The sequence below is a fragment of the Lactuca serriola genome, chromosome 8 (assembly GCF_051521515.1).
Source record: "Lactuca serriola cultivar US96UC23 chromosome 8, Lser_US96UC23_V15, whole genome shotgun sequence".
In the NCBI taxonomy this organism is placed as follows: domain Eukaryota; kingdom Viridiplantae; phylum Streptophyta; class Magnoliopsida; order Asterales; family Asteraceae; genus Lactuca; species Lactuca serriola.
This window is the reverse complement of record NC_136415.1, coordinates 23930729-23945413: the sequence shown is the minus strand read 5'-3', so window position 1 is coordinate 23945413 and position 14685 is coordinate 23930729. Positions and strand designations below refer to the sequence as shown.

Below are 14685 nucleotides of genomic sequence, written 5' to 3'. Positions count from 1 at the left end.
TTATTGTTATTTGGTTATTAGAGATGGGAGAAAAACAACAATGGACCAATGAGCACTTAAAATGCTTATTGGATACTTGTATTGAAGAAGTAGAGAGTGTTGGTAGAAAAGGATTGAGTTTGCAGAAAGATTCATGGATAAGGCTTGGAAGAGTTCTTAAGGAGAAATTTGGGGTTGAGTTGACTCAAAAACAATTGAAAAACGCATATGACAATATGAAAGCCAAATACACTGGATGAGTATATTTAAAAAACAAAACCGGTAATATATACAATTCTCAAACAAACACTTTTAATTTAACAGCCGAGGAGTGGGATGATTTTAAGAAGGTACATATACATTAATATACAATAATATATATATATATATATATATATATATATATATATATATATATATATATATATAACATTTACGTTTGAAGTTGCCAAATATTCTTATACTATTTCTTGTTACATTTGGGTTTAGGGGCATCCGAAAGCTGCTTCTTTGAGAACAATTCCACTGCCTTTTCCAGATCTTTGTGCACGTCTTTTTGATGGAAATAGTGCTACTGGTAATTTTAGGAGTAACTCAACCCAATCATCATCAGTAGCTGGCGCATCCTCCTGTCGTGTTCCACCACTTCAGATCACCGCCACCCCTTTTGATGCAATGGATGATGATGGTGTTGACACTTCTCATCATGAGCCACCACCTTCTACTGCTTCACCTTCTGCAGCTTCACCTTCTGCAGCTTCACCTTCTGCTGGTTCACCATATACTGCTACACCATCCGGTAACCCCAACAAAAGGGCTAAACCCTCAACTCCTGTAGCTCCTAGTGCCTCACCGTCTGCTTCTTCACCTGATGGAACTTCTGTTACTGCTGACGATTTAGCATTTGAAATGAAGAAAGCTCTACAAAGTTTGACTAAAGGGTATACAATTCCTCAGTGTTTAGAGAAGTTAGAGGTCCTTCAGTTAGGCCCTACAGATCCTTTACGCTTTGTCGCATATCATATTTTTGGAGGAACCATGAACATGAGAGAGATGTGGATGCATTTGCCCGATGTTCCCGAGATATTACGAGGGTGGCTTGAGATGACGGGTACCAGTTTAGGAGTTTTGAAGGATGGGAAGATTGTTCGATGATTTTCTAGTGTTGAAAGTATTTGTTATGTCTCTTTGCCCTTGTTGGAACTACTTTGTTAAATGTTTTTGCCTTTGTTGGAACTATTTTGTTAGGACTTTTTGCCCTTGTTGGAACTACTTTGTTAAATGTTTTTGCCTTTGTTGGAACTATTTTTTTAGGTCTTTTTGCCCTTGTTGGTACTTGAAATATGATTAATGGAATGTTTATTTGATACTTGAAATATGGTTTATGTAATGTTATTTTGGCTTGAAATATGATAAATGGAATGTTTATTTGATACTTGAAATATGGTTTATGTAATGTTTTTTAAAGTTCTACTTTGTTGATTTTAGGTTCATATGGATCACGATCAAAAGTTACTTCTCGTAATTCTAATGTACCTATACATCCGTTATTTTTGGAAGAGGGGTGTGAAACGATTGCGGGATAATGATTCGGAAATGACGGGACACGAATACACATTGGAGTTATTACACCGTAATCGTTTACAATGTGTTGAAGTATTACGCATGTCCCGTGAATCTTTTGTACGACTATGTGCTCATTTTAGAGCAAATTACTCATTAAAGGACAACAAACATGTATCAGTTGAGGAAAAGATGGCTATGTTTTTGATGATGATCGGACATAATCAACGTCACGTGATTATCAAGCGGAGATTTCAACACTCGAAGCAAACAATTCATAAATTTTTTTATGAAGTGTTGGAAAAAATGATGCTTTTCGCACAAGATGTTATAGTACCAACATCTTTTAATCCGAATCCAAACATTCCAGGACATAATAGGAGGCTACGAAGGGTTTTCAAAGGAGCAGTTGGTGCACTTGATGACACTTTGATACATGCTGTTGTCCCTGCTAAGAAACAAGACTTATATAGAAGTAGGGGAAAGGGAGATTGCTACCAAAACGTATTGGCAAAATGTGACTTCAATATTATTTTTACATTTGTTGTGACCGGGTGGGAAGGGGTAGCGCATGACTCTAGAATATTATCAGAAGCAGTAGCCGATCCACAAGCATCATTCCCGTTTCCACCACCAGGTAATTTTTTGTTTTTTTTAATATTTTCATTTTAATTTGAAAATTGATTAGTGTTTTGCATTTTTTTCAGACAAATATTATCTTTGTGATGCCGCGTATGCACACACTCGAGGATTTATGGCCCCTTATCGTAATGTGAGGTATTGGTTTGGAGATTTTCGTCAAAGACGTGCATTGACCAATAAAGAAAAATTTAACCATGGACATGCAAAACTTCGGAATGTCATTAAGCGTGCTTTTGGTGTTTTGAAAGCACGCTTCCCTATATTGAAGAGGATGGCACCATTCCCGTTTGTGACACAAAGAAACATTGCCATGGCATGCTTCGCACTTCATAATTATATAAGGAAAGAAGGATTGAGTGATGAGTATTTCGCACGATACGATGAACCCAATGTCCCGTTTCGAAATAACAATGTGTCCATTGATGATGATGAAGACGGGATTCCAACACATGGTACTGCAGCAGACCGTGAATATATGACTCAGTTACGTGATGAAATTGTTGATCAGTTGATGCACAATATAGATTGAATTGTTTTAAATGAAATTGTTATTGTAAAACATTTTTTTTTATTGTATGACTAATTTAGTTGCATGAATTTTATTTTCAATGTTATAAGACTATTATTATTATTAAAATTTTGGTGTTGAAAAATCATTTTAAGTTTGTAAAATAATTTTATTTAAAATTCAGTTTATTTCAGCAGCCTGCAGACGTTAAAAAACAAACAGTCTTCTTATTGCAGACTGTAGACGTTTGGTCCACCTCTTCTGCTGCAGAGGCTTGCAGATGTGGTCCACAGACTGCAGACATTTTGGCTTCAGAAAAACAAACAACACCTCACTGTTTTCGCCCCTACCTGCTGCTCTCTCCTTTGTGCGAAACAGCTTCAAAAACAGAAAAAATTAGGAGGCAAAGAGGTTGCCGAAACAGCCCCTGCCACCTTTTCGCTGTCGAGAACCACCAAAACGGTGGAAACACTTCTTGTTTTCTTACCTTTTCGACCCAGTAACAGTCCCATAATCATCATTTCAGTAGGATGGAATAGTTTCGGTCCTTCTTCCAAGAGTTGGTGAAGAGTTACGACAAGAGATTTCCGAGAAGTCAAACCAAACCGAACCGAAAATCACGCTCCAAATGTGAGTCTTTATGGCCCCGTTTTTACATTTTTACTTATTTGGGGGGAGACACATACTTGAGTATTTTGATATAATAAAATGGCAAAAAGTTTATATGTTACATGCATGCACAGTTAGTACTAGATGCAAAAATTGTTAGAGTCAATGTTTATTATAGATACTATTTTTACAAATGACGTTTGTTAAAAAGGTAGTGGTTAGTAATGGTTATACACAAAAATTTTATAAAATGTTAGACATATTTACAAGCACTTGTGTAAACAAAAAGTTAGATAAAAGTAATCTAGTGTTATATTATTTGTCGGGACAAATAAAAGTATCGTTAAGAACTTATGTCAAAATTTTGATAAATGAACATGTTTAACTTGTCATGATAGGTATAACCATATGACTTGTGTATATTAGGGCATTAAACTTATTTTTCATCAATTATTGATAGTAAAGATTTAAACGAGATGATAAAATAAAAATATACAAATGAATTATAAAATGATATCAAGAGTATGAGAATAAACCACAAGTAGTTATATATTATGTTATAATACGAAATCTTGTTGATAAATAATGTGTTTGTATTTTTAAGACTAAAGTTTACTTACAAACGAAAATAATACGTTTCAACATTAAGTAAATATTAAAAATACAAAAATATTCGATTAAAGCAACAACCGGTCAACCGATGTAAAACTGACACGTATGAAGTACTCGACTACGCTAAAGGAACGTCTTTCCTATCGCTTGGTAGATTGAAATTATTTGAGTCAACACCCTCTCTTTATTTGAAAGCTAAGTTAAATTTAATATTTAACTAAATGCACTAGATAAAAATAAAATCATAAATAAAGACTCGCGTTGGCGATCATTGGAAGCGGCGGATTTTTATTGTCATGTATTTCGCGGATTGTGTATCCCGTGTGTGCTTGTGGGAGGAATGTATCGAAAGGGGTGGAGGAGAGAGTTTGTTGATGGTGTGTTTTTTCCTTGTAAGGATCCGATATTGGAATCGACACCTAGCTCTATAACCGTTAATCCAGGAGGAATCATATACTGTAGGTTTATGTACACGGCATAGATTTATAATAAAGAACTTTGGTGTAGATCTAATTCTTATGGAAAGATTTATACGAATGGTTATTTTCCGTCTGTGGTTGCTAGCTACAACTTTGACGAGGCAACAGGCGTCAAGTGTTTCTTTCTTCATTAGTATATGACTGCTTTTAAACGTTAGTAATGATCTCGATTCCTCAATATTTATTTGTATTGTGCCTGTGTGGCTTGTTTATTGCGCTTATGCGATTTGTGGAGGAGCGACGAATAGTATCGGTTATGGGCAAATTAATATATTGAAGATTTTTTTTACTCGAATATGTATAGATCTAGATTGAGTCAATTCTCCCAATTTGGGACCGAGAGTGTCGAGTGTTAGGACGTTATATAGTTCTCCTTACGACATAATTTTTCGTAACGGACAAGATCCAGAGAATAAAAATCGTCATGAAAATAACTAATATTTATTGTTTAAAAAGTGGCTGAATAGAAAAATATGCTTTATAATTTTAGCGGTCTTTGGAAACATTATTTTGAATTATAAAAATCATCGGCGTCGAAAGAAAACCTATAAAGCTCACCAACATTATTGTTGACATATTTTCAAAATGTATATGTTTCTAGGTGTTCAAGGTGGCCAGAAGAACTCTCACCACGTGTGAGGATGATGGGTTTGACGTTGAAAATAAATTGTTGGCTCTATAGTAGCCTTTTGTCTCTTTTATGTTGTAAGAAACTGAAATATGCGTATAACGCTTTTGGACTATTAAACAGTGTGTTTTGTCATATTCATACTTCGGATGAATGTAATGTCGAATAAATTCTATTATTATATCATTATATGTTGTTGATTATGATCCAAATGTTTAAGTCGCAACCCCGGCATTTCTGCCATTGGTCGGGTGTGACAGATTGGTATCAGAGCTAACGACTATAGAGAATTAGTACTTTCCTTAAAAGAGAACAACTATAGTCTACGGGCTTACTCTAATAGGTTTAAGTATTCCTAAAACCTATATCATACCACTAATAGACTTATTCCTATAAGTCTAATAATTAGTACGCGTAGGTTTCCCCCTTAGGTCGATGATCCTATGATCAAATACTTGTTCATATAAACTACGCGTGATAAAATAAAATCAAAAACCTAAGGAAATGTAATCATACAAGCGACATCTATAAGTTATAAATAAATTAAAAATTTTGAATAAGTTAAGTTAACAAGAGTTTAAAAGTCAAATAATCAATTAGGTTCTCTAGTACATAGGTCGTACCACAACTAAACCTAGTTGCGCGCCTACGTTTTATTTTGGTAAGATTCTACGCACTATTGAAACTAAGTGAATTAGTTGATCTATTAAAAAAAAGGGTAAAAAAAAACATACTCGTGAATAATTAAAACTGTGTAGTAGTTTTATGGTAATGCAAGCGAATGTAAAACTTGGAAATGACTATGTGAAATATATGAAGCATATATTATTATTATTATTATTATGCGTTGTTACGGGATGATTGTTGTGTTAGTTGATTAAAATTCATTCGGAAATACTTGCAAAACATTATAAATTATTAAAAACATGGTTTATTAAACACTTACAATTAAAATGACTAATATATCAAAATCATGACGCCAAGAAAGAGGAGTGAGCGACTAAGAAATCGATCCCAACCCGAAAGATTGGAAACGACAGTTCCACCCACAACATCTCGACCTAGGAGGGGCCGACCCAACTCTCGGCCAACGGAAATTCTGATTGTGGATATGCCGACTGTTGCTGCACCAACCCCTGAGATGGGACTCCCACAAACAACAGCAGAGCTGGAACGAATAATTGCAGACCGACTTGCGATCGCTATGACAAACACGGGAAGCGCAAATGCAAGAAACCCTGTAACATCCCGAAATTCAAGGCCAAGTATTTCTTTTTAATAGAACATTACATTAAACAAGACATCATTCCAAAACATAATCTGAGTATAAGTTTCAAAACACAGGTTTATTATCAGAGTAAACATTCCCAGGCTGACTAATCTATGGTGTGTGCCATGCGATCACCCCGAGCTCCTCCCTCCGCTACCGGAAGTACCTGAAAACAAAACTGAAAACCGTAAGCACGAAGCTTAGTGAGTTCCCCACCTTACCACATACCATGCAAAATCACATACTGCACATACTGGGCCACGCCCGCTATCCTTGGCCTCGCCCTCTACTTCGGGCCTCACCCGCTACAACGGCCCCGCCGCTCCAGGCCCCGCCTGGCTTCGAGCCCCGCTCGGATACAGATTTGTTTTACTTAGGCCTCGCCTGTCACAGGGCCTCGCCCCTAACATATAATAGCACATAAACATATCACATAACATTACATAAACTAAACATATACTAACAACTCTTGCTCTAAGGCCTCGCCTATCTCTGGGCCCCGCCCGTGTCCTGCTACTGATGAGTCATGGAACCTCATCCATACTCCTACTGATAGTGAGATACGGGCCCAGCCCACCCTCACTCCTTTCCTGATTTGGGCCTCGCCCCTGCTCTGCTGCTACTGAGATGTGGAACACCATCCACACTCTGCTATTGGTGAGATACGGGACCTCGCCCACACTTACCCCCCTACCAGGCACATACAAGTATCACACAGAAAACAAGTATAAACTATCACATAAACCGCTCCTTGGGCACCCGCCCTCTATCATTGGACCTCGTCCAAATATCATACTAGCATACTGTGCCTAGGGCTAACCCCCGGGTCTTCTACTCATAACTACATGGGCCGGAATTGTGGCCGTAGACCCATTCATACAAAGGGAAACTCACCTGATACTGCTGAACTGCTGCTGCTAACCCCTTTGACCGCTACCTGACCACTGACTCCGAATTGCTGCTCCGCTAGCTCCCCGAGCTACCAATATCAACATAACACTTAGTCTAACTGACCTTCAAAGGTCAACCAAGTCAACTCTGGTCAAAGTCAACGTCCTGGTCAAAGTCAACCTTCCAGGTCAACCCTACTCGTCGAGTCACCCTACTGACTCGCCGAGTTCATAAGTCTAGAGTCCTTCCACTCGCGACTCTACTCGCCGAGTCAGCCCCTGACTCGCCGAGTCTACTGATTCCCGATTCCTGTCCTGTCTAACTCACTGAGTCCTGGCTCGACTCGCTGACTCAAGACTCAACTCGAAGGGTTTGGGACCACGCGACCTGACTCGCCGAGTCTAAGAACAGACTCGCCGAGCACACGGTAATCTTCATCCAACTCGCCGAGTTGTTCATCCAACTCGCCGAGTTCATGCCTATCTTCATCCGACTCGACGAGCTGTTCATCCCACTCGTCGAGTTCCTCCTCATCTTCAAGCTACCCGCCGAGTCCACTCGAAGGACTCGCCGAGTCCAATAAGATCCACTTACATGCAGAGGACTTCCGAGTCATGCATGAACTCCAAACTGTAGATCTACCCTTCCCAAGCCTATCCCCCACGTAAAGTTGCAAACTTTACGTGTAGAGAAGGAGATCTAGGCACAATCCACCATAAACTAGGGTTTAAGGCCAAGAAGGATCCAAAATCGACTCAAGGGCTGATACTTTATGCTTCCCCATCTCATAACACACTTGGATCTGAAGTAGCAACTCCAGATCCGGCTTCTAGCTCACTTGGGTGGCAAACCATGGCTTAAAAGCCCCAAATCTCACAACCATAGAAGATCTAAAAGAGAGAAACAACTTATTACCTTCAGATACTCAGAAATTCTCCCCAAGTCTTCAGATCCAAGACCACTTCTTGAAGCCTCAACGATTTCCCCTTCTTCTTCTTCCTTCACTTCACTCAATATGGCTTGGGAGCTTTAATGGGCAACAATAGGGTTTAAGGTTCCATGCTATGGGTGCAAGAGGCAGTAAAGGGACCCTAGGAAGGAGGTTAAGGCGTTTAAATAGGCTCCAAGCCCCGGATTTAGGGTTTTCCTCGCACAGACCAGACTCGCCGAGTCCACTTGGCCGACTCGTCGAGTTGGTCACTTACTCCTCGACCCGGATCCCGCTCCGACTCGTCGAGTCCTTCCTTGGACTCGCCGAGTCTCTCTTAAATTTAGGGTTTCCTTTACTTTCTTGGCTTTCAAAATCTTGGGTGTTACAAACCCCATCATTGAAATTGGAGAACTCGAGGCTAGGTGTGGAAGTAGTTAAAACATTAATCCTACCGAGACTCGAAGGGTTTTCACCTATAAGGACTTTATGAACTGCAAGCCCAAGTACTTCTATGGAAACGAAGGTGTTATCGGTCTTACCCGGTGGTTTGAAAGGATAGAGTATGTATTTCAGATCAGTTACTGTGCTGAAGATAACAAGGTGCGCTTTGCTGCCTGTACTTTCATGGATGCGACACTAACTTGGTGGAACGACCAAGTTAAGTCACTAGGCATTATCCCTGCCAACTCTTTGACCTGGAGTGAACTGAAAACCATGCTGATAGGAGAGTATTGTCCCACAGACGAAGTTCAAAATCTAGAAAACGAGCTGTGGAACCTTAAGATGAAAGGTTCAGAAATTAAAGCCTACACAACCAGATTTAACGACCTCTCCTTGCTGTGTCCAACTCTAGTAACCCCTGAGCATGTGAAGGTGGAACATTATATTTGGGGTCTGTCTCCTAATATCAAGGGTATGGTCATGTCTTCGAGACCTACAACCTTTGAAATCGCCAAGAATATGGCTAAACGACTGACCAACAATGAGGTTAGTCAGGGAAACATGGAGGCTAGAGGTGAAAACCCCAAGTCTGAATCAAACAAGAAAATGAAATTTCTTGGAGGAAAATCAAACCCACCAAAGAAGCAAGAAACTAAGAAGGTCTATGTGATAACTCCAGTCGTAGCAACAAAACCTGCACCGCAAAGGAACTACACAAACAATTACCCAAAGTGTAACGTCTGCTATAAAAAAAAACCATACTAGAGAGTGTTACCATTGCACCCAGTGCAACAAGAAGGGACATACTAAAAATTATTGTAAGAAAGTTATGAATACAGGAGGAAATCGAAATTTCGATACCAGGGACGGCAATGGGGAAGAAAGGACATGTTACAACTGTAGGGAGAAAGGCCATATCTCAAGAAACTGCCCAAAAGGGAAGAATAAAGATGGGAACGCCCGTGGGAGAGCTTTTGTGATAGGAAACAGGGACACCATTCTGGATCCGTCAGTGGTCACTGGTACGTTCCTTGTTAATAACCTGTATGCTACAATACTTTTTGACTCTGGTGCCGATAAAAGTTTTATAACTCCATCTTTTCAACAACTTTTAAATCACGAGTCTAACAAATTAGAAACAGCATATGAAGTAGCAAATGGCCAGATAGAAAGCACAACCGAAATCCTAAGAGATTACTTGTTAACTCTAAACAACCACACTTTCCACATAGATCTCTTGACTATTCCCATAGGTAGTTTTGACATTATCATAGGAATGGATTGGATTTCTCCTCACCACGCTGAGATTTTGTGTTATGAGAAGGCCGTACGATTAACCCTACCAAGCGGAGAGATCCTAACCATTTATGGGGATAAGTCGGGGAAAAACCTTAAGCTCATTTCTTGCACGAAGACGCATATATATCTACATAAGAAATGTTATGCCTTTATGGCTCACATAGTGGATAAGAAGAATGGAACAAAGGAATTGAGAGACATACCTCAGGTATGTGATTTTCCTGACGTCTTTCCCGAGGATCTACCTGGATTACCCCCGAACCGACAAGTTGAGTTTAGAATCGACCTAACCCCAGGCGCCGCACCAGTAGCTAAGTCACCCTATAGATTGGCTCCTTCCGAGATGCAAGAGCTTGCAAGCCAGTTACAAGAACTTTTGGACAAGGGTTTCATAAGACCAAGTTTCTCTCCTTGGGGAGCCCTGGTCCTGTTTGTCAAGAAGAAGGATGGATCATTTCGGATGTGTATTGATTACAGAGAACTAAATAAGTTAACGATAAATAATCGATACCCACTCCCTAGAATCGATGATTTGTTCGATCAACTGCAAGGGTCTAGCTACTATTCCAAGATTGACCTAAGGTCCGGTTACCACCAACTCAAGGTATTGGAAACCGACATACCAAAGACCGCATTCAGAACTCGGTATGGTCATTACGAGTTTCTTGTCATGCCTTTCGGCCTAACGAATGCCCCAACAGTATTCATGGATCTAATGAATCGTGTTTGTAAACCTTACCTGGATAAGTTTGTGATAGTATTCATTGACGACATCTTGATATACTCACAAACAAAGGAGGAACACAACCAACATCTACGATTGATATTGGAACTGTTGAGAAAGGAAAAATTATATGCAAAATTTTCCAAATGTGAATTTTGGATAAGAGAAGTGCATTTCCTAGGGCATTTTGTTAGAAATAGAGGGATACAAGTGGATCCCGCAAAAATTAAAGCAATCAAGAATTGGGAGGCACCGAGAACACCGAAAGAAGTGCGCCAATTTTTAGGACTCACTGGTTACTATCGAACGTTTATCGAAAATTTCTCCAAAATGGCCAAGCCTCTCACTGCACTAACACAGAAAGATGTGAAATTCAACTGGGAAGATAAGCAGGAAGCTGCATTCCAAAAATTAAAACACATGTTGTGCAGGGCACCAATCCTATCACTCGCTAATGGGACAGAAGACTTTGTCGTTTACTGTGACGCATCTCGTCAAGGGCTGGGTTGTGTATTAATGCAGAGTGGAAAGGTGATTACTTATGCTTCGCGACAACTAAAAGTGCACGAGGTCAACTACATTACTCATGATCTTGAGCTTGGAGCGGTAGTTTTTGCACTAAAGATTTGGAGGCATTACTTGTATGGTACTAAATGCACAATCTTTACAGATCACAAGAGTCTCCAGCATATCTTCGACCAAAAAGAATTCAACATGAGACAACGAAGGTGGTTCGAACTGCTAAATGATTACGACTGTGAAATTCGTTATCACCCTGGCAAGGCTAATGTAGTGGTAGACGCTCTGAGTCGGAAAGAGCATGTGAAGCCAAGACGTGTGCGTGCACTAACCATGACCATTCATTCTAATCTAAGTACACAAATACAGGAAGCCCAACTCGAAGTTGTAAAAGAAGAAAACATTGCGGAAGAAGCCCTGCGAGGAATGGAAAAACAATTTGAGCTTAGGGATGATGGGACACGATATTTCATGAACCGAATCTGGACGCCCAAATTCGGAGAAATTAGGAGTCTAGTCATTGACGAAGCTCACAAAACGAGATATTTTGTCCATCCCGGATCCGACAAGATGTACCAAGACCTAAAGAGGTTGTACTGGTGGCCGAACATGAAAGCAGAAATTGCTACGTATGTAAGCAAGTGCTTGACTTACTCAAAAGTTAAAGCCGAGCATCAAAAGCCCTCAGGATTACTTCAACAACCAGAGATTCCAGAATGGAAATGGGAAATGATCACTATGGACTTTATCACTAAGCTACCCTGAACGCCGAGTGGTTGTGACACCATTTGGGTGGTAGTGGATAGGTTGACCAAGTCCGCTCACTTCCTACTAATCAAAGAGATAGACAAGATGGATAGGTTGACCAAGTCCGCTCACTTCCTACCAATCAAAGAGATAGACAAGATGGAAAAACTGACCCGAACCTACCTTAAGGAAATCGTCAAACTTCATGGGGTGCCAATCTCTATCATTTCTGACAGAGACAGTAGATTTACCTCACAATTTTGGCAGTCCCTCCAAAAGTCCTTAGGAACACGTTTGGACATGAGCACGGCTTATCACCCACAAACAGATGGCTAGAGTGAACGAACCATCCAAACCTTAGAGGATATGCTCCGATCTTGTGTATTAGATTTCGGAAACTCGTGGGATATTCATTTACCCTTAATTGAGTTTCCGTACAACAACAGCTACCACTGCAGCATAAAAGTTGCACCATTTAAGGCGCTATACAGAAGAAAATGCCGTTCACTGCTATGTTGGGAAGAAGTTGGAGATACACAACTATCCAGGAGGCATTATAGAGATACTCTATGGACCGGACCCGAAATAATCCACGAGACGACTGAGAAAATCATGCAAATCAAAGAGCGATTGAAAGGCGCACGTAGTCATCAGAAAAATTATGCGGACGTAAGACGTAAACCCTTGGAATTCCAGGTGGGCGATAGAGTTATGCTAAAAGTATCACCCTGGAAAGGGATGATTAGATTCGGAAAGCGGGGAAAACTAAACCCACGGTACATTGGACCCTTCGAAATTCTTGAAAGAATTGGGCCTGTTGCTTATCGCCTCCAATTACCTCAAGAATTGGAAAAAGTACACAATGTTTTCCATGTCTCAAATTTGAAAAAGTGTCTGCCCGATGACACTCTTGTCATCCCTCTCGACAAAATCGAGCTAAAAACTGATCTACACTTTATTGAAGAACCAGTTGAGATTATGGACCGTGAAATCAAGAAACTGAGACAAAGTCGCATTCCTATTGTGAAAGTGCATTGGAATTCAAAAAGGGGACCAGAGTTCACGTGGGAACGAGAGGACCAAATGCAGAAGAAATACCCCCAATTGTTCGACAATAATACACCTATCAATTGAATTTCGGGACGAAATTCTTTTCACGGGGGGAGAATGTAACAATCGTAAAAATTAGGTCGAGTTCCACCGTATAACGACCATAACTAATTGTGATGGAGGACTTAATGTACGATGTTCTTATAAAAATAAGTATATATTTATAATAATAAGAATCGTTTAATATATATTATTATTGGAATGCGACTTATTATTGGAATGCGACTAGTTATATGCTAATAAAATCAATAAGATACATACAATTATGTTTATGTAGTGAAAGAGTTATATTTATAAAAATATCTAAGTCCTTACAAATGTTATATGTAATAATAAGGGGACTTGATTATTATATGACAAAAATATAACAAAATAAATAGGTATGAGATGTATGTATGTGTGTATATGGTTAGATGTCTCAAAAGTTATCCATAAAAACCCAAGAATCCATTTATGACACTACACCAATTTAAGAACTAGTACATACAATTAACTCTTAATATAACGAGAACTAGCATTGAAGGCCAAGTCAACTCCTAAGAGTCTACCTCTTCCTATTCACGTAATTAAGGCCTTCGAACCAAAAATGCCTCAAATTCTCATTATGAAGCAAGTACCACTCATTAAAAGAGGTTGCTTTAAAGTCTCACTTTGAAGTACAATGTAGATGAGAGACTTTAACACACAAACACATTCACCTTACGTTTCCTTTCTTCTTTCTTTTCTCCCTCACATATTTCTCCACTCATGGAAGTTACTAGTACACATACATGATGAATGTATGACAAAACTTCTAACTTTCCTCCATGAGTCAAATCCATCTTGAAGCATAAATACCCAGCTATGTTATAATTCTTTTCCTTTACACATTATCAGCCCCAAACTCACCAAAACACCTTAGCCTACCAGTTCTTTCTTTTCTGCATCGTGATCCCCAAGAACACCTCTATTCGGAGGTGTTGTGCACCTGTTTTTCCAGAAAGAAAATAGAACAACAAAGCTGTCAATTTTTCCATGTCTTTGCTGTCAATATAAGCTCCAAACACTCACTGTTTTCGCCCCTACCTGCTGCTCTCTCCTTTGTGCGAAACAGCTTCAAAAACAAAAAAAATTAGGAGGCAAAGAGGGTGCCGAAACAGCCCCTGCCACCTTTTCGCTGTCGAGAACCACCAAAACGGTGGAAACACTTCATGTTTTCTTACCTTTTCGACCTAGAAACAGTCCCATAATCATCATTTCAGCGGGATGGAATAGTTTCGGGCCTTCTTCCAAGAGTTGGTGAAGAGTTACGACAAGAGATTTCCGGGAAGTCAAACCAAACCGAACCGAAAATCACGCTCCAAATGTGAGTCTTTATGGCCCCATTTTTACATTTTTACTTATTTGGGGGGAGACACATACTTGAGTATTTTGATATAATAAAATGGCAAAAAGTTTATATGTTACATGCATGCACAGTTAGTACTAGATGCAAAAATTGTTAGAGTCAAACCAAACCGAACCGAAAATCACGCTCCAAATGTGAGTCTTTATGGCCCCATTTTTACATTTTTACTTATTTGGGGGGAGACACATACTTGAGTATTTTGATATAATAAAATGGCAAAAAGTTTATATGTTACATGCATGCACAGTTAGTACTAGATGCAAAAATTGTTAGAGTCAATGTTTATTATAGATACTATTTTTACAAATGATGTTTGTTAAAAAGGTGGTGGTTAGTAATGGTTATA

General features: G+C 39.4%; 2 protein-coding genes across 2 annotated transcripts; both read left to right on the top strand.

Moving 5' to 3' along the window:
- Window positions 1–1575: 1575 nt before the first annotated feature.
- Window positions 1576–2713, top strand: LOC145066716 (uncharacterized). The gene is made up of 2 exons (XM_079013993.1): window positions 1576–2179; window positions 2250–2713. Exons 1-2 carry the CDS (start codon window positions 1576–1578, stop codon window positions 2711–2713), a joined length of 1068 nt encoding a protein of 355 aa, XP_078870119.1.
- An 8193-nt stretch (window positions 2714–10906) lies between these two features.
- Window positions 10907–12976, top strand: LOC145066715 (uncharacterized). Its single transcript, XM_079013992.1, has 3 exons — window positions 10907–11182; window positions 11465–11724; window positions 12289–12976. The coding sequence occupies exons 1-3, from the start codon at window positions 10907–10909 to the stop codon at window positions 12974–12976; spliced, it is 1224 nt and encodes a 407-aa protein (XP_078870118.1).
- Window positions 12977–14685: the final 1709 nt, after the last annotated feature.